Below are 22635 nucleotides of genomic sequence, written 5' to 3'. Positions count from 1 at the left end.
ATTATAATTTATAATATTAATAAATCACATTTTAGTTGCTTGAAAAAAAACAGTAAAGATAGATAAATAGATAGATAGATAGATAATGATGATGTAACATTTTTCTTCAGGCATATTTTTGTTCACCATTTACCTGATGAGATCCACAGATAACAGGACCGAACTTGTTTCCATAATGTTCCACAACATTAATGTAACTCTAAATGGATATTAAAGTGCCAAAATGTGTCATTCTTTAATTAAAAAAAAAATATATATATATATATATATATATATATATATATATATATATATATATATATATATATATATATATATATATAGTGTTGGAAAATTACTGAGGTATAAGAGAGAAATGAAGTTATTTATCCTTTGTTTAAGACTGTTGTGTTTTTGTATCATTGTTCATGTATTAGAAGCTAAATTCCTGGTAATAGGTCAGTGTCTATGTAGAACTTTGATTCCTCACATCACGCACTATTATTTTGTCATGTAATAAGTCATTTCTGATCGTCCAAAACACATAATATGCTCACTTTCCAAGTGGTCACGGTAATAAGGAACAGGGCACAGAGCTAGTTGAGGATGTTGACGAAAAGAGTCGGTGGAAACAAGATAGAAGCATTGGGAATATTGACATTTACCTCAGATATGTTAATAAATAACCAGTTAAAGACTCCATACTGCTAATATTACACTGTAATTACACTTAGCATCGACTAGCCTTTGTTAAAATGAAGTCAACCTTCTCGTACAATGACAGTATAATTTAGTGTGCATTTATGTTTATTCATTTAGCAGACACTTTTACTCAAAATTACAAAATAAGGCAGAATCCAATCGAAATACAGAGCAATGAAGGATTAACCGGAAATAAAAGCTGTTTCTGGCCGTTCTTGGAATTGAACTATCAAAATAACTTTAAAAACTGATGTACAGTATATTTACTATACAAAGCATGCAATTATCAACTTCATTATTATTATTATTATTATCATCCCTGTTGTCTGTTTTTTAATTCAACTCAGACCGAATAAATTTCCTTTTTGTTTTTTTATTCATGAAAGTTTTTATGATTTGTCAAAAGCTAAATTACATTAATCAATGCTTCAGTTGTGTAAATGTAATAAGAGCCACTCTTATTATAACGCTGCTAAATACGAAGCAACCAGAAATCCTAACATTGCAGACATTATAAACATACAGAGATGACAAGAATAAACCGGTCATTAATAATAATCCTATAATGTAGTAATATGATAACGTACACTTATGTAAGGAATACCAATGTAATTTGTTACAGTCACATGAAAAACAACTGCTCACAATAACATGAGGTGGAGTCCATCATCTGATCCCCCAGGCATCCATCAAACCTAAACATGACCATAAACAAGTTAATTCTAATAAAAATCTCAAACGATTCATTCCTCAACACCTATAATAATGACATATTTTCAGTGATAATGTCGATAAACTGTGTTTTGCAATAAATTGAATCTGACTAGTTTCTTCTTTTCAAGCGTCTGTTTATATTTATCTGGCCCAGAAGTAGGCTGCAGTGGAGCTTTTTCAGCTCAAGATTTCCTCACAATGCCAACGTATGCAATTTCAGCTGATGCCACGGGGTCAGTTGGTATGAAGGAAAGGCTTGTCAATGTTTTAATAGCAATTATAATTCGCCATGCAGAGAGCAGAGGGCGCTAAAAATGACAAACTGCTCCTTTAACAGAGCGACAAACGGAATGGTATGGATTATGGCTCTTCTGCGTTGGTTTGGGTCAAAAGACAAATGAAACATGTAATGTTGTTATGTGAAAGTAGAACTATAAATTGATACCTTGTAAACACAATATCCATGCAGTTCTTCTAATGTAATTTGAACAAGATCATTTGAAAAATTATTTCATAGACTCACATGGTTTGTGTTTGAACAATTTCCGTGTCCTCGTAGACCACCTCTTCTAGAACATCAACTTCGACACCCACCACCAGTGCGTTCCTCACTAAGAAAGACACAAGGTAGGAATGTTACAATAATCAGCAATATACAACACATTTTTACAACATGATTGTACAACAACACTGTATATATGGACATCCTTAAATAAAAGATGTTTCTTTCCAGCTAAACTGTGGTTCAGGTACAGCTTAACAGGTAGTGACTTTTAAATACAGTATTGTTGTAAAGCATTACAGCACCACAGGCTGTCTTGGCTCTTTTTATGCTTTGCAACGTCTGTATGTTTTTTATCGAGACTCATACACACCATTACAACACGGCGGAGGTACAGTTGGCCATTGGTTGCTACTCCATCTTGAATGTTCAGCACTGCATGGGCATAAAGTGTCTTCACGTAGAGTGTGTTCTGGCTCTTCATTCATTCTTCGCCTGGTTTGAGGATGAGACACGTCAGGGTTGTGTTCTCTGCCATCACAGGTTTGGAGGCATGGATCCATCTGGACATCGTGGACATCATCCCGGTGGCACATTTCTTCAAAATCACTCCCAGAATCACTCAAGCAGGAATCACTCTCGTCCTGAATGTACGTGCGGGTGAGCTCACTGTCTCCTGGAGGAAAATATACACGGGGAGGACAAATGAAATCCAAGCACAGAGCTGTTAACTGAAGCTTTCTGTTTTAAAACTCAAAATTAAAACTAGTAGAGCCCCTTCGGTGTTCTCTCAAAAACCATTTCTCCAAAAGACATCTAGACACGAAACCCTGAATAAGCACTCAAGTGGCAGAGACGCCTCGTTGTTCTGTATATTATAATGCGTATTGTGGTAAATTTTTCAAATTCAAATTTTATTGGCCTCACACACACAACCATACACAGTGCAGTGAAAGGCTTTTTTTTTTTTGACTGTCCATGACATAAAAATAGAATTTACATAAACCAGAATTTACTTGTATACAGGTAGAAAAATCAATTTTTTTTAGATAATATAAGGGATATAATAGATACAGTAGGTGGCAGCACCAGTCAAATATTCAGATTTTGACCGAATTTACCCCTCATATTTAGTCTTAATTTATTTTTGTAGACATTAAAAGAAAAGTTCCCAATCACTTAACGTTTATTTCACATTGATATTGTGATAAAATATCACAATATACCTTTCTGCAAATTTAGTAGGTATTGTGATCATTTAAAATAAACAACAACAACAAAAAAGCTCCACTACTACTATTTTTTACAAATGAAATTCTGTAAATTGTAAATTTATTCTTTAAAATGATTAGAATTTTTATTATTATTATTATTATTATATGTTTTGCACTGGAGTGACTAGGTTAAGAAGTAGCTAAGATGTAACTATAAATGGATAAAAATACAACGTCGGTCAAATCTTAACTAAAGACGCAACTGAGCTTTCAGCACATCACAAGACTACACTTTGGTAGACGTTTACAGTCAGCGCTTTGGGGATTTTTGCTAGGAAGAGTCTTCAGCTGTTTCATGAAAGGAATAAATGGCAGAGGGCAGGTCAGATGAGTTCAGAAAAGAAAAGAAAGGAGATAGAAAGAGGGAGGATGAAGAGGAAGGAGGGCTGCTTTGTTGCAGGATGATGTTATCCCGTGTGTGCCAGCAAGCATGCTGAGATCGTGTATGGCTCGGCACTGCTGGTTTTCCGCCCGTGTTGGCTAGCAGACAGATGGTAGAATCAGAAATTAGGAATTGACCAGGGAAATTAGCAAAAAAAAAAAAAAAAAAATCAACAACAACATAAAACATATTTGTATACCCAGTATGCGATAAACAAAACATAAACAACAACATAAACAACACATACATGCATACATCATATCTTCATAATCCAACTAAATGCAAAACAATTGAAAATTGACCAAAACATTAATAAAATTTATGATTTGGACCCTATTTTTAATCTGTACTTGATATGACATAAAGAAAATTGCATTATACACAAATCTAAATATCACTCTCATGCCTTACCTGTGTAACAGGACACAGTCGGATATTCTTGCGCCACCGGGACATTGCTGTCCTCCTTCTGTTGCTGCCTAGATGAATCGTATTCAAATCCTCCATGATGTCCCCTCAAACGATGACAGCAGATACGCTGTTTGTCTGAGAGAGAACATTGATGGTTTTGGTGGTGCATCTCTCCACACTTGGATCGATTAGCGATTCTCAACTGCTCCGTCCCCTGCGAGTCGGTCACATCAGAGTGCTGGGTGTCTCGGATCTCCGAACCTCCCACTTTATTCAGTATTCTGTTCGGATAGGTTGTGAGGTCATGTTTTTCCCAGCCCTCCATCTTAAACTGTTATATAGTCTGTTATAGAATTATTCGCATCCTTGGTAGAGATGGGTTAAAACTGTCGTGGAAAAACTGTTTCAATATCGGTATAAATATGAGAGAAATCTAAACTTTAATCGGAGTAAACTTATTATAAGAGAGAGAAAATACAACCAAAACCATGTTTCGCAATATTTGGAGCCGGAAAATTTAGGTGAAGCATGTTCGCATTTATATTTTACTTAATATTCTTTATTCTTTTTGGTCAAAGTGGACGTGGGGTGGATTTAAACGACAACTTGGCATTGCTTCCAGGGAAAAAAAATCTCTCCTGTGTCAAAAACCTGGGTGGTATTTTTGACACTGAGCTCAGGTTTGTTCGCCAAATAAATGCTGTTGTTAAAATAGTTTCTGTGATGGATCTGTGATGATGGTGTGGGATGGTGGGTTGTTTATCCTCCAAAGGCTCTTGGTACCTTGTTAGGATACATAGCATTATGGACTCCATGAAGTACCATGCAGACTTTCATTTAAAGTCTCGCTGCCTCTGCCAAGAAGTTACAAATGGGTTTTGTTTGGATCTTCCATCAGCACAATGATCCAAAATAAACCATATGGGAAAAAGTAAATGGACACCTGAATATAGCACCCATACGTAGGCCTTCGCAAAACTGTGGCTACAAAGTCCTATTGGATTTCTTTGTTTGCTGTAGCATTACAATTTCTCTTCACTGGAACCAGGAGGCCCAAACCTGTTCCAGCATGACAATGCCCCTGTGCACCAAGCGAGCTCCATGAAGACATGGTTAATCATGGTTGGAGTGGAAGAACTAGAGTGTCCTTCGCAGAGCACTGACCTCAACCCCACTGAACACCTTTGGGATGAACTGGAACGCCAAATGAGCTCCAGGCCTCTTCGCCTGACATCAATGCCTGAACTCACTAATGCTCTTACAAATCCCTGCAGCCACGCTCCAAAATCTAGTGGAAAGCCTTCTCAAAACAGTGGAGGTTATTTAACAAGAAAGGGGGACCAAATCTGGAATGGAAAGTTCAAAAAGCTTATATGGGTGTGATGTCCACATGTCCACAAACTTTTGGCCTTATAGTGTATGTCCAAAATGATTCAATGACTATAGTATCACACTTTTGGCATCTCGGTTACCCCAGCTCCCAGCCCTAAAACCCATATCATTGGCCTCCCAAAGATCGAAGCTGGAACGGATTATAATGTAGTCCTATTTTGAATTTATATTTGGAAATTCTCTCAAAGATGATAACAGGAACTAACTTGTCTTTGAGACGTTCTACAACATTAACTGTATCTATAAACGTTAATGGCTAAAATAATTAATTAATATAATTAATTATTAATTAAGTAATAAAATAAAATTTGTAATCTGTGGCAAATCACTGTGGTATAAGCAGAATAACACAATTTGGGTAGTGCTGTTTGTAGGAAAATAATCAACTCTTCTTCATGCCAGGCCATATCACACGACATAGTTTCCTTTAACAGCGTTATCTTACTTACACTTGTAGCAGAATCTAATTAAAATATCAAATCAAGCAGTTCATTAAAAGACCCAACAATGGTGCTCTCAGGTTGAATTTATTTTCCATCACTACCACGGAGCCCGAACCACACACCAATCTCTGGTCAGAAAGGTTTATAAAAACAGACAGGTTCTGTGTGGGAACCCACAAACTACAGGTTTAGAGAAAAATGGTCACATCATGCAGAGCACTATTTGGCCATGGAAAATTAAGAATCAACCAGGCAGACCACAAACCGCCTACAATGATGCATCTGGGGGACTCTTTCGTGCCATTAACCATCAGCCTCTACAATGCCACAATGCCCTTGTACCCCTTACTCCACTGACTGTGTCTCACAAACACACATATCCAACAGTTAATTGTCATTTCATAGATATTACACATGTATATAAATACCATAGATATTACACATGTATATAAATACCATAGATATTACACATGTATATAATACCATAGATATTACACATGTATATAATACCATAGATATTACACATGTATATAATACCATAGATATTACACATGTATATAATACCATAGATATTACACATGTATATAATACCATAGATATTACACATGTATATAATACCATAGATATTACACATGTATATAATACCATAGATATTACACATGTATATAATACCATAGATATTACACATGTATATAATACCATAGATATTACACATGTATATACAGTGAGGGGAAAAAAGTATTTGATCTCCTGCTGATTTTGTACGTTTGCCCACTGACAAAGAAATGATCAGTCTATAATTTTAATGGTAGATTTTATTTGAACAGTGAGAGACAGAATAACAACAAGAAAATCCTGAAAAACGCATGTCAAAAATTTTATAAATTAATTTGCATTTTAATGAGGGAAATAAGTATTTGACCCCTCCGCAAAACATGACTTAGTACTTGGTGGCAAAACCCTTGGCCAACAGGTTTGCACACATCTCAGGAGGGATTTTGTCCCACTCCTCTTTGCAGATCTTCTCCAAGTCATTAAGGTTTCGAGGCTGACGTTTGGCAACTCGAACCTTCAGCTCCCTCCACAGATTTTCTATGGGATTTAGGTCTGGAGACTGGCTAGGCCACGCCAGGACCTTAATGTGCTTCTTCTTGAGCCACTCCTTTGTTGCCTTGGCCGTGTGTTTTGGGTCATTGTCATGCTGGAATACCCATCCACGACCCATTTTCAATGCCCTGGCTGAGGGAAGGAGGTTCTCACCCAAGATTTGACGGTACATGGCCCCGTCCATCGTCCCTTCAGGCGAGTTGAGTTGATGCCAAAGGGCTCCATTTTGGTCTCATCTGACCTCAACACTTTCACCCAGTTGTCCTCTGAATCATTCAGATGTTCAGTGGCAAACTTCAGACGGGCATGTATATGTGCTTTCTTGAGCAGGGGAACTTTGCGGGCGCTGCAGGATTTCAGTCCTTCACGGTGTAGTGTGTTACCAATTGTTTTCTTGGTGACTATGGTCCCAGCTGTCTTGAGATCATTGACAAGATCCTCCCGTGTAGTTCTGGGCTGATTCCTCACTGTTCTTATGATCGTTGCAACTCCACGAGGTGAGATCTTGCATGGAGCCCCAGGCCGAGGGAGATTGACAGTTCTTTTGTGTTTCTTCCGTTTGCGAATAATCGCAGCAACTGTTGTCATCTTCTCACCAAGCTGCTTGGCAATGGTCTTGTAGCCCATTCCAGACTTGTGTAGGTCTACAATCTTGTCCCTGACATCCTTGAAGAGCTCTTTGGTCTTGGCCATGGTGGAGAGTTTGGAATCTGATTGATTGATTGCTTCTGTGGACAGGTGTCTTTTATACAGGTAACAAGCTGAGATTAGAACTCCCTTTAAGAGTGTGCTCCTAATCTCAGCTCGTTACCTGTATAAAAGACACCTGGGAGCCAGAAATCTTTCTGATTTAGAGGGGGTCAAATACTTATTTCCCTCATTAAAATGCAAATCAATTTATAACATTTTTGACATGCGTTTTTCTGGATTTTCTTCTTGTTATTCTGTCTCTCACTGTTCAAATAAATCTACCATTAAAATTATAGACTGATCATTTCTTTGTCAGTGGGCAAACGTACAAAATCAGCATACTTTTTTCCCTCACTGTAAACACCATAGATATTACACATGTATATAATACCATAGATATTACACATGTATATAAACACCATAGATATTACACATGTATATAATACCATAGATATTATACATGTATATAAACACCATAGATATTACACATGTATATAATACCATAGATATTACACATGTATATAAATACTATATATATATTACACATGTATATAAATATCAGATATTACACATGTATATAAATACCATAGATATTACACTTGTATATTATACCATAGATATTACACATGTATATAAACACCATAGATATTACACATGTATATAAATATCACAGATATTACACATGTATATAAATACCATAGATATTACACATGTATATAAACACCATAGATATTACACGTGTATAATACCATAGATATTACACATGTATATAAATACTATATATATATATTACACATGTATATAAATATCAGATATTACACATGTATATTATACCATAGATATTACACATGTATATAAACACCATAGATATTACACATGTATATAAACACCATAGATATTACACATGTATATAAATACCACGTGGCAGCAATACAATGCATAAAACCATGCAAATATACAGCTCAAGAGCTTCAGCTAAAGTTCACATCAAACAGCAGACAGGTTGAAAATGTAAATCTCAGTAATTTTTGATCGTGGCATGGTTGTATGGCTGACACTCCACATCATCTCAACCTAATAATAAAGAGATTAAGAAAATATCTTATTTAACAAATAAAAAAACAAGCAACCACAAACTGCTTGAATGAAGCGTGGCATTAAACGGTGATACGCAGTTTAATTGCATGAATAAAACTATTATAAATATCTAATGTGTTTTAAGCCCCTTAAGCGCCTCATTGCTTCATTGCAACACCTTGAAGACAATGCCTGCGTGTATAACAATATTAGTTTCACTTTTTGCGCTTGCTGTTAGCGTGCAATATTCGTATCCTGCAGCCAATTATATCACTTGAGGCGGGACTTACTTACACCAATCATATCGCTGGTGGCGGGACATGGACCAATCACATCGTTGGAGGCGGGACTTAAAGCTGTAAGCGCTAGCGCCTTACGGAAAAGGGTGTGGCTTTAAATGAAATAAAATCTACGCTCGTGCAGGCTGTGAATTCACTTCTTAAAATTGTTGAAGTAAAAATCTCAGTTTTGAGCTAAGAATAAAAAAATGAGTTTCCCAGGGTATGGAGCTCCCGCCGGGGGATATCCAGGAGCGGTAAGAACTATGTTTTTATTAATTTATTTATTACTGATTATCAAAACAATGATCGTAAATGTATTCGATGCTGGGTGTTTTGGTATTGTTCAAGTTAAATAGCCTTACTAGTTCCATATTAATATAGTAGTATACTTGTTAGTATTAGAAAGATCGCTTCTAGGAGTTCCTGAGCTGTTTCTGCAAAACACTAAAGCACTTCCGGTTTCCCATCTATACTGCTAGAAGATGAGAAGTAATCACTGACAAATGTGATTAAGCCCTGATTAATCATACAGTTCCAGATTTCAGTAGTAGTGTACACAAATGTATTAATAGGGCTGTTGATTGTCAACAAATGTGTCCAAATTTCAGGTCCCCCCCCCCCCCCCCCCACTCCCCCGAAAATCACTTTGAAATAGGTAGCCTAAGTAAGTGTCAAAATGATGGAAATGAGACAATTAAGACATCTTTAAAATCTTTAAGTGTTTCTAAAGAGCCTTTTTAGAGCCTGTTTACATCTATCAGAATAATATCAGACAGAAATTTTCCAGAAAAGATGTAATTGCACCCAGATGTTTCAGTCTGATCACTGAAAACATTTTGGGAGGTCCGAGATGCATTTTAGTTCTACATTATATAAGGTAGTTATGTGGGTAGTGTCCCCGGTTCGATCCTGAGCTCAGGTAACAGTACTGTTCAATAACTCGTATGTAACTAAGCAGGAATTAATTATTAGTACTATATAAACACCCAAGTCACTACTGTTAACTACTAATAAATATGTAGGCATTACTCAGTAAGTAAACTAGATAGGAAAAAGAACCAAGCGATAATTTTCCAATGTTCACCTGTTCGGTTTTGGCGAGACTGTACCCATTGTACCCTCAGCTTCTTGTTTTGGCTGATGGGAGAGGAACCAGACGTGTTCTTCTGTTGTTGTAGCTCATCCACATTGAAATAACATTTGATGCATGTAAAATGAATGTGTGAAAACATTGTACGTTCTGAGGTGCTTTTCCGCTCACCATGGTGGCAGAGTGGTTATTTGAGTTACCGTAGCCTTCCTGTCAGCGCAAAACAGTTTAGCCATTCTCCTCTGACCTCTCTCGTGAAAATCCCAGGAGATGATTAATTTCTGAAAAACTCAAACCAGCACGGCTGGAACCGACACTCATGCCAATGTCCAAACTACAATCAGAGTCATTGCGATCACATTTCCCCCCATTTGGATTTTTAACATGAACATTTAAATAAAAACCTGTATCTGTATGATTTTATGCATTGCCGTGCTGCCACATGACTGGATCATATGTGCAGGTGTTCCTAATGAAAAAGGACAGTCAGTGTATAAGACTTAGTCAAATGACTGCAAAAATTTGGCACTTTTATGATGTTTTCACTTTGCTGTGCCTAAAAAACACTAAAACAAATGTCTAAATAAACAGCATCTGATCCAAACTATATGCCTGTGTAATGACATATTTAAGAGTATGTCTACTATATATATTCTAAATATGAGCCATACTGGTAAGAAGATGTACCTGTTTGACGAGTGGGTGATAAGACAAGAAGAAGAAAATAAAATGAGTGTATAGTAAGAACAACATTAAGAGAAAAAAAACCCCTCATAAATCAGACAAAGCTGAAATGAAGCCATTTTTTTCACAGTAGTACAGGGAGTCTCAAATTTCTCCAAACATAGGGGAAATGAACACTTTTTAGCAAAATTTAACTTTATGTACACTCTTTATCTCCCACATATGATGAACTTGTGTTAACACATCTGGTGTCGCGCGTGTACCTGCACGTCCACCGCAACCTTGCGGCAGTTCCTGGTCTAGCCATGAGCATGATTTCAATAGGGTATTTTTTTTGTCAGAGGCATTCTTAAAGTGTCATGCATGCAACTGCACGTCCACCGCAACCGTACGACAGATTCCTGGTCCAGCCATGAGCATGATTTTGATAGGTTCTTCTTTTGTCAAAGGCATTCTTAAAGTCTATGTGAAATATATACACAGCCCCAATTCCAAAAAAGTTGGGATGCTGTGTAAAATGTAAAGAGAATATCACTTTTGATGATATTCTGTACTGTAGATGATGAGATATTCATAGTCTTCGCAATTTTACGTTGAGGAACATTATTCGGAAATTGTCCCACAAATTGTAGACCCAGTTTTTTTTTTTTGCAGATTGCTGAACCTCTGCCCATCTTTACTGCTGAAAGACTCTGCCTCGCTAAGATACTCTATTCATACCCAATCATGTTACTGACCTGTTGCCAATCAACGTCCAGCTGTTTCTTTTTAGCAACACTTTTTATTCAGCCTTTTGTTGCCCCGTCCCAACTTTTTTGAGACGTGTTACGGCCATGAAATTAAAAATGACATAATTTTTTTCTTAAAACGGTACATTTACTCAGTTTAATAATTTGATATATTTTCTATGTTGTATTGTGAATAACATGGGTTTATCACTTCATTCGGCTTTTTTTTTAAATTTTACACAGCGTCCCAACTTTTTTGGAATTGGGGTTGTGTATACATGTATACTAAGTTTGAAAAATGATGGAAGACATTTTGCTAAAAAAATGGAGACTTTTGGCACACCCTGTAGTATGACTGTATGGCACCGTGATGGTACACCAACCTGAAATAGTTAGTCGGAAAATGTTGCAACTGCAGCACTACTTTTTCCATTGTGAATTGTGAATATTTAGATGTTCAGATCATTCCTTAAATATTTCCTGCTGTTCCAGCAGCAAAGGCTTAATTATAGGGTTTAAATGTACATTTATGCAGGTAAACAGGCATTATAATTGGATAATTTTCCCACCTACTAATAATAGTTTTACATTTTAGTTAGGTTTTCCCCCCAGAGTCACATATATTACCTCATGTTTCTATCTCATTTATTTATTCATTCATTCATTGTATCCAGTTTCATCCAAAATACTTATTAGAGACGACATGTCTAACTCGTCTCAGCAACACTTCATAACGTTTAATGTAACTATATATAGTTAAAAAAAAAAAAACGCAACGAGTTGTTCCTTATTAATTTGAACATCATAATTGTTGGCAAATCGCTGTGTTGTGAGCAGAATATCATACTTCAGGTACATGTACTTCATACTTCTTAATGTTGGGGTCTATCACACCACCACGGCATCGATTGTTTACAGGAGTATAAAATCAAGCACTTCATTGTAAAGGCTTTACTTTCCATCACTACCACAGTGACTGAACCATACAGCGACCAGACAGCAGACAAGATTTGAGTCATCCACAAAGTAGAAAAGTCTGGTGGTTTAGAGAAAACACCATGCAGTGTACCATGGAAAAATCAACAAATAATTAGACCACAAACCATTATATAATCAAGAATTTTTTTCTAGTTGACAAGCCATTCATTGGTTGTTTCATTTTAGATTTGTCTCAGTTAAAAAACATAACCAGTATGAATAATAAGGTGTAAAATAATTGTGTACATGTGTTAAAAAAATGGCTTATTATTCATGTATTTGATTTGATTTCATGTGAGCTATAATATTAAATATATATTTGATATGATATATACAGTATGATGCTACAACAGTGTTGCGTTAATGTAATATTAATAGTTATGTCATTTTTCATTTAATATATCATTGAAGTAAAAACACTGCTGAACCGGTTGAATGGTGAAAGACTTGTGTGTTGTGTGTCTTTTTGTGTAGTTTCCCGGCCAGCAGCAGGATCCTCTCTTTGGATACTTTACTGCCATTGCTGGACAGGTAGCATCGTTTCTCTTCAATCCATTTACACAGTTATTGAGATATATGTTACAGCAGAACAAGTGTAGTCAAAACAAAACTATTCACAGCCAAAGCATATTTGAACACTGAACCAGGATGTATTTTGTGACAGGATGGACAAATATCTGCTGAGGAGCTCCAGGTCTGTTTAACTCAGGCAAACTTCTCTGGAGGCTACAAACGTAAGCCCGTTTAATACTCGGGTCGTACTGAGGTTACAGTAAAAGAAAAAGTAGTTGCGAAGGAAAAATACTGAAAGTTTTCATTAACGACTTGAACCTTTTCACAGCTTTCAACTTGGAGACCTGCAGGTTGATGATCGCCATGCTCGATGTATCCTTTACAGCCATCACAGCAGCTTATTTTTCAAATCGATTTAATTATACCACACTGACGTCGAATTCTCCAATCCGATATGCAGTCGCAAAGCAGTCCTTCTCATGTTATCACGTCTGTAGTAACAGGGACTTTATGGGAACTCCGCATAATCTAAGACTAATAATAAACTGTTATTTAACAAAGAAGAACCTATAATTGTTTAAGCTTTCGTAAAACGTTCTGTAAGGTGATGCTTATTCATTAAATATTCGTCATATTTAACATCGAGAGTCATACGCCAGATGAACATAAAACTTTGGCGAATTGTCGTGATGTCAGAAGAAATGAATGAATTAAAGCTAGCGATTAAAGGCAAATATTTCCTTCACTGGGTAGGTTTTCCACTGTGGGAAAGTCTTCAGGAGAGAAGACTTTGCACTTTCTAGTTTCTCTGGAACATGAAAAGCTGTGTAAAATTAACTTTAGGAGAAAGTACAGGACTGACTTTTTAGAGATGATAATTGGAACTAATTGTTTCATAGACGTTCCAACATTAAATGGTACTGTAAATGGATAAAAAGTATGACGTGTTGTTCTTTAATAAGCTGCCGTCATTGGAAAGTAAGCAGTGTCAGGGTGGAAGCAGGAACGCTTGACATCACACCACTTTGCCGTTGTTGATTTTCCTAACCACACCCTGTTGTGTTTTATTCCTTACTTAACAATAGGTATGTGATCAAAAACAGGCAAAGTCTGTGTGTCAAAGTGCATGAGTGTCCACTGGACAGTGTAGTACGGGAAAAGTCAGGCAGCAAGTATGATGTAGTTGAAATGATTTCTCGAGCAATTTGTATGGTTAAATGCATGTTCATGGTAGAATACATGCTAAACCTTGAGAATAAAGTAACGACCGCTGTTATGTATAGATGGCTTTATTAAATCCATTTTAAATGGCACACATGTAAAATTATATTTATTGCAGTACTATTTTACATTCAGTATCAGATTCATTTACCAATTTTTTTTGTTGTGTGTTGCCTCAAGGAAAAGATATCAAACTTCATTTGAGCTGATTGACATGGCCTTTAAAATGGCGTTGAGGACTTTCCTTAATATGAAAGTGAAAGTGCAATAAAAGTAGAAAATGCCACAATAAGCAACAGCTTCTCTAATTCTGGTATATGTGCAATACCATGTGTCTGTTGTTGTGAATTTTGTACCTGATCATACGTGATAAATATTTTGTGCATACTACTGTGGATTAAAAACTCCCAGAACTTTAAGCTGAATTGTTTCCATTAACTCGATTCATTTTTATTAGCGTGACATGTCAGGCAACATGGGCTTTGCCGAGTTTAAGGAGCTATGGGCGGTGCTTAACGGCTGGAAGCAGCACTTCATGTCCATCGACAAAGACATGAGTGGGACAGTGGACCCACAGGAAATGAACCAAGCTATTTCCTCGATGGGTAAAAGACGCTTACCGTAACATCCCGCTAAAACTCATCACATATAACTCATGCATTCAGGAAGTTGTCTTGTGAGTAGATATTATTTAATTAGAAGATGTACTTCTGCAATATTGTATTGTTTTTTTGTCTCCAGGCTACAGGCTGAGTCCTCAAGCCATGAACTGTATCGTAAGGCGCTACAGCACTCAGGGAAAGATCACCTTTGATGATTATGTTGCATGCTGTGTCAAACTAAGGAGCTTGACTGGTACATTGGACAATTTCTACATTATTTTCCGAGCAATTCTGCCCAATTGACACTTTTATACTGTAAGTAACAGATTTGCTGTGTTTCATTGACACATTATATTGTGTTCAGATATTTTCCGCAGGAGGGACCCGGCGCAAGGCGGAACCGCTTCATTTCAGTATGACGACGTGAGTATGACAGTATTATACAAGAGATAACATAAAATCTAAAATGACTTCTTTTATTTTTTTAATTTATTTATTTTCAAGAAAAGTGCAGTTCACTTGATTTTGTTCAGTATGTTTCTCTTTTTTGTTTTGTTTCAGTTTATCCAGTGCACTATGAGCACCTGAGGGAAGTCTCTGGAAAAAGAAGTCAGAAATATTCCATCATCTATGGCATATATTATGAAGTCTATAGTGGCCATGAGCTTTTTTTTTTTATATACAAATGCTTCTTTTTTTAAACATCTGCTCTAACTAAAGGCATCTTGATAACAAATTAAACAATTATTACATGTAATTAACAACAGTAAATAAACGTAAACGTATGAAGAACAAACCACTTAGAATTGACCCTTGTAATCCATGTATTGAATGAAAAATAAATTTGATTGTCTTTGCCTATTTTGGTGTTCTTTATTGTATATATCTTATATTGTGAGTGGTAAAAGAGTGCAGCTAATATCATTAACCAGGGTTGCCAGGTTTCAGAAAAAAAATTCAAAACCACACAAAAGAACTGAAACTAACACCCCACCTTGAGTTAAAATAAGACATCGGAACAGGTAGACTTTTTTCTGTTCTTTTTCTTAGCCATTTCCTGGCGAACTAAAGGTCACGCATTTCTGATAAAATCATCCACTCCATGACCCCTCTTTCTCTCTTCCAATCTTTACAATATATCTTACAGTAGACATTCTGTACATCACAGACACAATATATATACTTACACGTCGTTTTTCTTTGCATTAGATCTAATTTCGATTATTTGCTATAAAACAAGATCTTGCCGGCAAAAGAGTATTTTTCAGCTATCAAAATTAGGCAACCCTGTCAAACTTTACTGTCTGCCTTTCCTCCTCCACTGAAAATGTTAACAGAGCATGCATGGGACGATGTCATGTCAGCCTCAATGGGCCTCTAATGGCGCTTTTTCTCTGCACTGCACGGCTCGACTCGACATGTGACTGCAATGCCATTCAGAGGGTAGTCCTGCCACAAACCTAGTGTTCCAGGAATAAGCCCCTGATCCACATCAACACTGACCACGATAAAGCACTTACTAAAGATGAGTGAACTAATCACTCAAATAAGGCACTTGTAACACATAACGTACTGTATATGTCTTACAGTTCATTCTAGCAATGCATATGAGTCATTCATTGGAGTTTAATTAGTTTTTCCTATTAAACAAGCATCATTTATTTAAGGTCTTAAATGCATTTAAATCTTTGTTGAAACACATCGCTTAACGTCTCAGCTTTTTATTCAGTTATTCACCTAAAACAAAATGTCATAGCGCTCTACAGCAAATGTATTGGCTCCTCTAACAGAACTGGATTCTGCAGTTTAATTAAAAAAAAAAAAAAGTCTTCTAGATTAATGATTATAAATATAAATTTGAATGGAAAAAAATTGAGAAACCTCACTTTATTAATTAAAAGCTTAAACTTACACTTGATCTAAGTGCTTAAGAAAGTGAGTAGAAGATTTTAGCATGAAATGATACAAAAATACTTGATCTATACCCTTATCTTGTTTTCTCCCTCTGATATATTAATATGATCATTATAGTTGCCTACTTAGCTCTTCTTTCGAGGTGTAACCCAGGGCTATGTGAGCTAAATTTCCTTCCGCTTAAATATTGTCAGTTTCTCTGCACTGTGTTTGAGAATGACAGAAACATTTACTGTCTTTATGCATTTTATTAAAATATATATAAATTAAATGAAATTTAATTGGGAAAGTACAGTGTGGTGCTGTGAGGTTTCTAGCAATCTTGGCAACAGGTCTACACAATATAGCAGTTAACCCAATGTTAGCTAGAATACAGATGTCAAATTTGCGACTCATCCTGATGTTAAACTTAAATCCTACCACATATGTACTGCCTCGCCACTACTTGTGAAGTCTCTGAATTTATATCTAATAATTTTGGTAAAAATGTCACTTCAACAGCTAATACCATGAGGCCTTGCTCTGAAACTGCTGACTCACCTGACTGAGCTGAAACAGGTGTGTCAAAGCAGAGAAAATTTGCAATGAACTATGCAAAGAAATATGTAAACCATGCACTATGACATCATTTTGCAGTGTATGACGCACACACATCTTGCATACTTCTGTACTACTGGGGGTTTAAACACCCCGGTGTCTTGAGTACTTAGAGTATGTACATTACATTACAAATTACTTCATACTTCATGTATATATATATATATATATATATATATATATATATATATATATATATATATATATATATATATATATATATATATACATTACAAATTACTTCATACTTCATGTATATATATATATATATATATATATATATATATATATATATATACATACTTTATACATATATATATATATATATATATATAAGTATGAAGTATAAAGTATGTGTATATATATATATATGTATATATATATATATATATATATATATATATATATATATATATATATGTATGTATGTATACGCATACATTGGACAACAGTAATCTTATCTAATATTATCTATTCTGTTCTTACATTAACTGATCAAGAGATGCCAAAGTGAACACCATCTCCATTAATCAATAGTATATAAAGAAATGTAATGTTAGCTAGTTAACAGCAAACTGCAGATATCTCTACAGGTTTTTGTAGATTTGTAGATCATTTAAGGCACCTACATGTACATGTACCTGTACCTGTTTCCTTTGAAGCATTTAAAACTGAAGATACCTGATAAATTGGCCAGAGGTACTTAAATGTATATTGATTAAGTCTTGAATTTGAATTTTTTGCACAAACTGTCTTTTGATTGGCTTACAGTCTTCAAATGGTTAAATATATAATAATTATTATTCTGTATTCTGTACTTGGTAACAGTAATAAAACATTTAATGTAGTGAAGCTGTATTTTTCATTTTAAAAAAAAACAAAAAAAAACCCACTCCAAAGTACTATGATTTAATTATTCTAAAAAAAAAAAAAAAAGTAACTTTACAGTGTCCCTTTAATGGCAGATAACAATGATCAGTGTAATAAAAAAAAAGTGGATAATAAGCTTCCAAAGCTTCTGAAGGTTGTTACAAAAGCATTAAATAAATATTTTATAGAGACTTTTACACCTGTTGCTTTGCGTGTTTGATTTTTTCCCTTTCGGTTCATGAGAAAAATCTTCCTGTAAATCAATGTCCTCATCGCTGGTGTGGAAAATGAGGTCTTGCAGTGCACATCCTGTTGTTCATCAGATATGACTGTCAGCTTTCGCCGCAAACAAATGGTATCAAGGTTAACCAATGATGGAATCTCAGAATACAGGGACTTTAAAACATTTCCCGAAAACATCATGTTATTTATTTATTTATTTTTTATTTTTTAATGCGCAACTGGTAGTGAAAGTAAAAGAAATATAAAATAAAATAAGTTGACAAGATACATAATAAAAAATTGCATCAAATAAGACAAATGGTTGCAGAATGGTGTGTGTGTGTGTGTGTGTGTACGAGTGAGCAGCATTTTGAAAGTAATTCTAAAAAATTGATATTTTGACCAAATTGAACTGAAATTCCAAATGCAATTTAGAAATTGTTTCAATGTACACTTCCAGAGCTGCTGCGTGCTATAAGCAGTATAAATATCTACCTGGTGTGTAAAAATGCTAGAAGATAAAAGCAAAAGAGGAGAAACGGAGCAAAACACTATTAAGAATATAATGTTAATTAATTGAAGTGGTCAGTTTATTATACAGTTATTGATTGCAGTTATCGTTTATTGATATACGTGACATGTTTGGAGATTTAATTCAGTGTATATAGATCCTGTTCAGTTTTTTTTTTAATTATTTTATTTTTATTTATTAAACAAGATAATGAAGTTTTAATTCTATTAAACAATGATTGGTGTGGGTTTGTGTCCCCAGATTAAGTTGTCTCTTAGGGTCACCAAATGTCCAGAAATAGCCATAAAGTTGAATTCATGAAAATTCAGATTAAGCTTTTAAATTTTAGCTCTTTTGCAAACACCGAAATTCAGTTTTGGGTGGTGTGAAATGTACAAACTTGTAGGTCAAAATTAGAGCCTTCACATTCAGATTTTGAATCCAAATTTCTAATGGTATAATTCTTGTACAATTCAACTATTATTTAAATATTGATTGTTTGGAAAGACAAAACAAAACAAAAAACACAACAACGATTTTTTCAATACATGCTGCTGTCCAGAACATGTACAGTCCCACACTTTCAGCTGAAGATATTGAATGTAATAGTAGAACTTGTTCTTGTAAATCAAACAAGTTCAGATCAGACAATCTTTATTTCTTCAGTCCGTTGAACAATAAAGTCAGACGTAGTCGGCAGGATTCGAACCTGCGCGAGGAAACCCCAATGGATCTCTAGTCCATCGCCTTAACCACTTGGCCTCACGACCTCACAACTACTGAACACAGCTTTTCCTATTGCACGCATTGCATCTTACACACTTTCTGCAGTTCACATCATGACAAGATGCTCTTTGTGTATGAGTGAATGATTGAATCATTTATTCATCCTACTGGTTCAAAATCCAATTCATCCACCAATTCATTCAAGAACTAAACACCACTACAGTTGACCCTTGATAATCCCCATTGGGGATTAAAAATATTGAAAGTAACTGACAATATTCTGTCTAAATGTAAGCTACTAAAAATTGAATTCTTGTTAATAGAACTGTTGTATAAAAGCAGTCACACCAGCAAGAGTGCTGTTGTTCCGAATATCATCACAGCTGTGATTACCTGTGGTCCTTGGCCTGCGGCTGAATCACAGCTGTGTGATGTTCTGGAACAGCAGCACTCCTACTCGTGTGATACTGCTAAAGTAAGTCTGTAGAATAAATTAAGTGACAGAATATTGATTACTTTCTCCTATCTTTTTATCCACAGATTGTTTATGAATCATGGCCAGGCTGCTCAGAGACCTGAGGCCAACAGGGTTTCAGAATGTGTTCACGTCAGGCTTTTGAAAGAATACAGGGAATCCAGAAATAGGCCAAAAGATAACAAGGGGAAAACCTTTCCCATTCCCCAGGCGATTGTCATGACATAGTCACATCAAGCAGCTGCATGGAGACTGTAGAAAGCTACTGGATCGTACGAGGTATTGGTTCTTCTGGATGGTTGTCCTATCCACCTATCCACCATGGAAACCATCAGCTCCAACACCACTCTCTCAGGGCTGGTTGTCCTATCCACAGTGTCAACCATCAGCTCCAACACCACTCTCTCAGGGCTGGTTGTCCTATCCACTGTGTCAACCATCAGCTCCAACACCACTCTCTCAGGGCTGGTTGTCCTATCCACAGTGTCGACCATCAGCTCCAACACCACTCTCTCAGGGCTGGTTGTCCTATCCACAGTATCGACCATCAGCTCCAGTGCCACTCGATCAGGGGTGGTCATGCTATCTACAGGGACAACCATCAGCAAAAACAAACTGGCCCACCGGGAATTCTCCCGGTCCTCCCGATTAGCCAATCTGGGCCTGGGCTGATCGGTGTATACAGTTATATGATAAAAAAAAATACTTTCTGGCAAGTCGACGTTGAATTTATCTTATGCAACCTTTTATTAGATGACATAGCTTTAGGACCCTGTGAGATCTTAATCTGGACATGCTGAGAGGAGAAACGAAAAGTGAATCGTAGTCGGCAGGATTCGAACCTGCGCGGGGAGACCCCAATGGATTTCTAGTCCATCGCCTTAACCACTCGGCCACGACTACAGCACGCAGTACCTCCTACTACATAAAAACAATAAAAAAAAAAAAAAAACTTAATTTTTTTTGGCTCTCATATTTCCACAAGTGTCGATTTATTTACTTTGATTACACGCTTTACCGACGCGCATATGAAATATACCAGACAAAACCACACCCTATAATTCAACAGTAGATGGAAAGCTCGTTTTTGATGCAAGAATAAATAAGCAACAGCTCCACCTTGCGGAGGAAAGCATTTACAGCAGTTCACAAAGTAGGATTATTTCAACTTTGTCAGTATGCATATTATTATACAGTTACATGACATAAAATGCTGTCTGGCTCTCACAGGTACAGATAAATATTTAACATCAAATGCAATTTTACAACTAAAGCGAAAAAACACAAAACTACAAATGACAGATTAAGTATAGTCAAGTAGAGATGACTAAGAAAAAAACAGCATGGCAGTGTATTTTAGAGCTACATTAAACACAGAAAGCAACACCTTTGCCTAAAGAAAAACACTCTAACGTTCACTTTTAAACTTTCAGGTTTTTATTCAACGAATACTTATTGGTATTGTATTATATATAGTCAGTTTATCAAAAATTCAAGGTACTTATCGGTAGATTATCAAAACTTATCGCGTTGGACAAATTACTGCATTTATGCGGTGTGGCATGGAGGCGATCAGCCTGTGGCACTGCTGAGGTGTTCTGGAAGCCCAGGTTGCTTTGATAGCGGCCTTCAGAAACTTCACAGTGGACTTCGAGCAACTTGGATTCTGTTCCTCTCCACTCTTCCTCCAGACTCTGGAACCTTGATTTCCAAATGAAATGCAACATTTACTTTCATCTGAAAATTGATTGTGGTATACTGAACCAGACTGAGAGATTAAAGGCTCAGGAAAACCTTGCAGGTGTTTTGAGTTAATTAGCTAATTAGAGATCTTCTTAAGTCGACATTTCTGTATCATAAATTCTTATATTTGGAGTTACTGGATTTTATTTATTTGGATTTCCATTAGCTGTAAGCCATAATCAAATATATATATATAAAAATTCTAGCTTGAAATATTTCAATTAATGTATAATTAATCTAGAATATATGAAAGTTCCACTGTTTTAATTAAGTTACAGAGAAAAAAAAACAAAAACACTTTTCTACAATATTCAAATTTCTTGAGATGCACCGGTGTATACAAAAATGACAAACCAAATTTTCCTCTGAAAAAAAGTTTATTAATGAAAATAAATAACTGGCGGTTGTAAAAACTCAATAAAATCGTACAACTGGCAAGCAACTAACTCTATGTGTCACATATTTCATCCATCCATCCACCGAACACGGAATAAGTGACTGAATTTGGAAACAAACAAACAAAAAAATTGGGAACGTTAGCTCACGGCTAAGTTTAGTATTTACACACAGCAGAGCTCTCTTCTTTTCAGTTCTCTCTTATATCTTTGTCTTAGGTTCTTCCTCTCTTCTTGGCCATGCCTTAAACCCCTCTTGTGCCTTGTTTTCCCCACTTGCTTTATGTTTTCCTTTGCGGTGTCTTTTCTGATTCTGATTCTGAGCCTGATCCTGATCCTAATCCTTATTCTCCTTTTTCTTTTGCTCTTACACTTCCCTTAAGTAAAGAACTGACATACCATACCGATCACC

General features: G+C 35.9%; 2 protein-coding genes and 2 non-coding genes across 4 annotated transcripts; 1 reads left to right on the top strand and 3 right to left on the bottom strand.

The window, feature by feature from the left end:
- Nucleotides 1-424: 424 nt before the first annotated feature.
- LOC124629310 (uncharacterized) lies at nt 425-4289 on the bottom strand. Its single transcript, XM_047162810.2, has 4 exons — nt 3965-4289; nt 2271-2573; nt 1919-2006; nt 425-1376 (listed from the first exon to the last, which is right to left on the bottom strand). The coding sequence occupies exons 1-4, from the start codon at nt 4287-4289 to the stop codon at nt 1304-1306; spliced, it is 789 nt and encodes a 262-aa protein (XP_047018766.1). The 3' UTR covers nt 425-1303.
- A 4758-nt stretch (nt 4290-9047) lies between these two features.
- On the top strand, nt 9048-15631 carry sri (sorcin). The gene is made up of 8 exons (XM_017495301.3): nt 9048-9208; nt 12909-12965; nt 13099-13168; nt 13276-13319; nt 14626-14773; nt 14910-15023; nt 15135-15193; nt 15332-15631. The coding sequence occupies exons 1-8, from the start codon at nt 9161-9163 to the stop codon at nt 15356-15358; spliced, it is 567 nt and encodes a 188-aa protein (XP_017350790.1). The 5' UTR covers nt 9048-9160; the 3' UTR covers nt 15359-15631.
- Nucleotides 15632-19572: 3941 nt separating this feature from the next.
- trnas-aga (transfer RNA serine (anticodon AGA)) lies at nt 19573-19658 on the bottom strand. The gene has a single exon. It is a non-coding gene; the product is annotated as a tRNA-Ser (tRNA).
- Nucleotides 19659-20906: 1248 nt separating this feature from the next.
- On the bottom strand, nt 20907-20988 carry trnas-aga (transfer RNA serine (anticodon AGA)). The gene has a single exon. It is a non-coding gene; the product is annotated as a tRNA-Ser (tRNA).
- Between the last annotated feature and the right edge of the window lie 1647 nt (nt 20989-22635).

The sequence above is a fragment of the Ictalurus punctatus genome, chromosome 20 (assembly GCF_001660625.3).
Source record: "Ictalurus punctatus breed USDA103 chromosome 20, Coco_2.0, whole genome shotgun sequence".
In the NCBI taxonomy this organism is placed as follows: Eukaryota; Metazoa; Chordata; class Actinopteri; order Siluriformes; family Ictaluridae; genus Ictalurus; species Ictalurus punctatus.
The sequence above is the reverse complement of the archived record's forward strand: the minus strand, read 5'-3'. Positions and strand labels throughout refer to the sequence as shown.

Bases quoted from the DNA above. Each gene is read 5' to 3' on its own strand.
- LOC124629310 (XM_047162810.2), bottom strand. From the start codon at position 4,289: ATGGAGGGCTGGGAAAAACATGACCTCACAACCTATCCGAACAGAATA. The intron at 2,574-3,964 runs GTAAGGCATGAG...ATTTTCCTCCAG, and splicing joins GACTGTGTCCTGTTACACAG to GAGACAGTGAGCTCACCCGC. The intron at 1,377-1,918 runs GTGAGTCTATGA...GGTCATGTTTAG, and splicing joins ATTGTTCAAACACAAACCAT to GTTTGATGGATGCCTGGGGG.
- sri (XM_017495301.3), top strand. From the start codon at position 9,161: ATGAGTTTCCCAGGGTATGGAGCTCCCGCCGGGGGATATCCAGGAGCG. The intron at 15,024-15,134 runs GTACATTGGACA...TATTGTGTTCAG, and splicing joins CAAACTAAGGAGCTTGACTG to ATATTTTCCGCAGGAGGGAC. The intron at 15,194-15,331 runs GTGAGTATGACA...GTTTTGTTTCAG, and splicing joins CTTCATTTCAGTATGACGAC to TTTATCCAGTGCACTATGAG.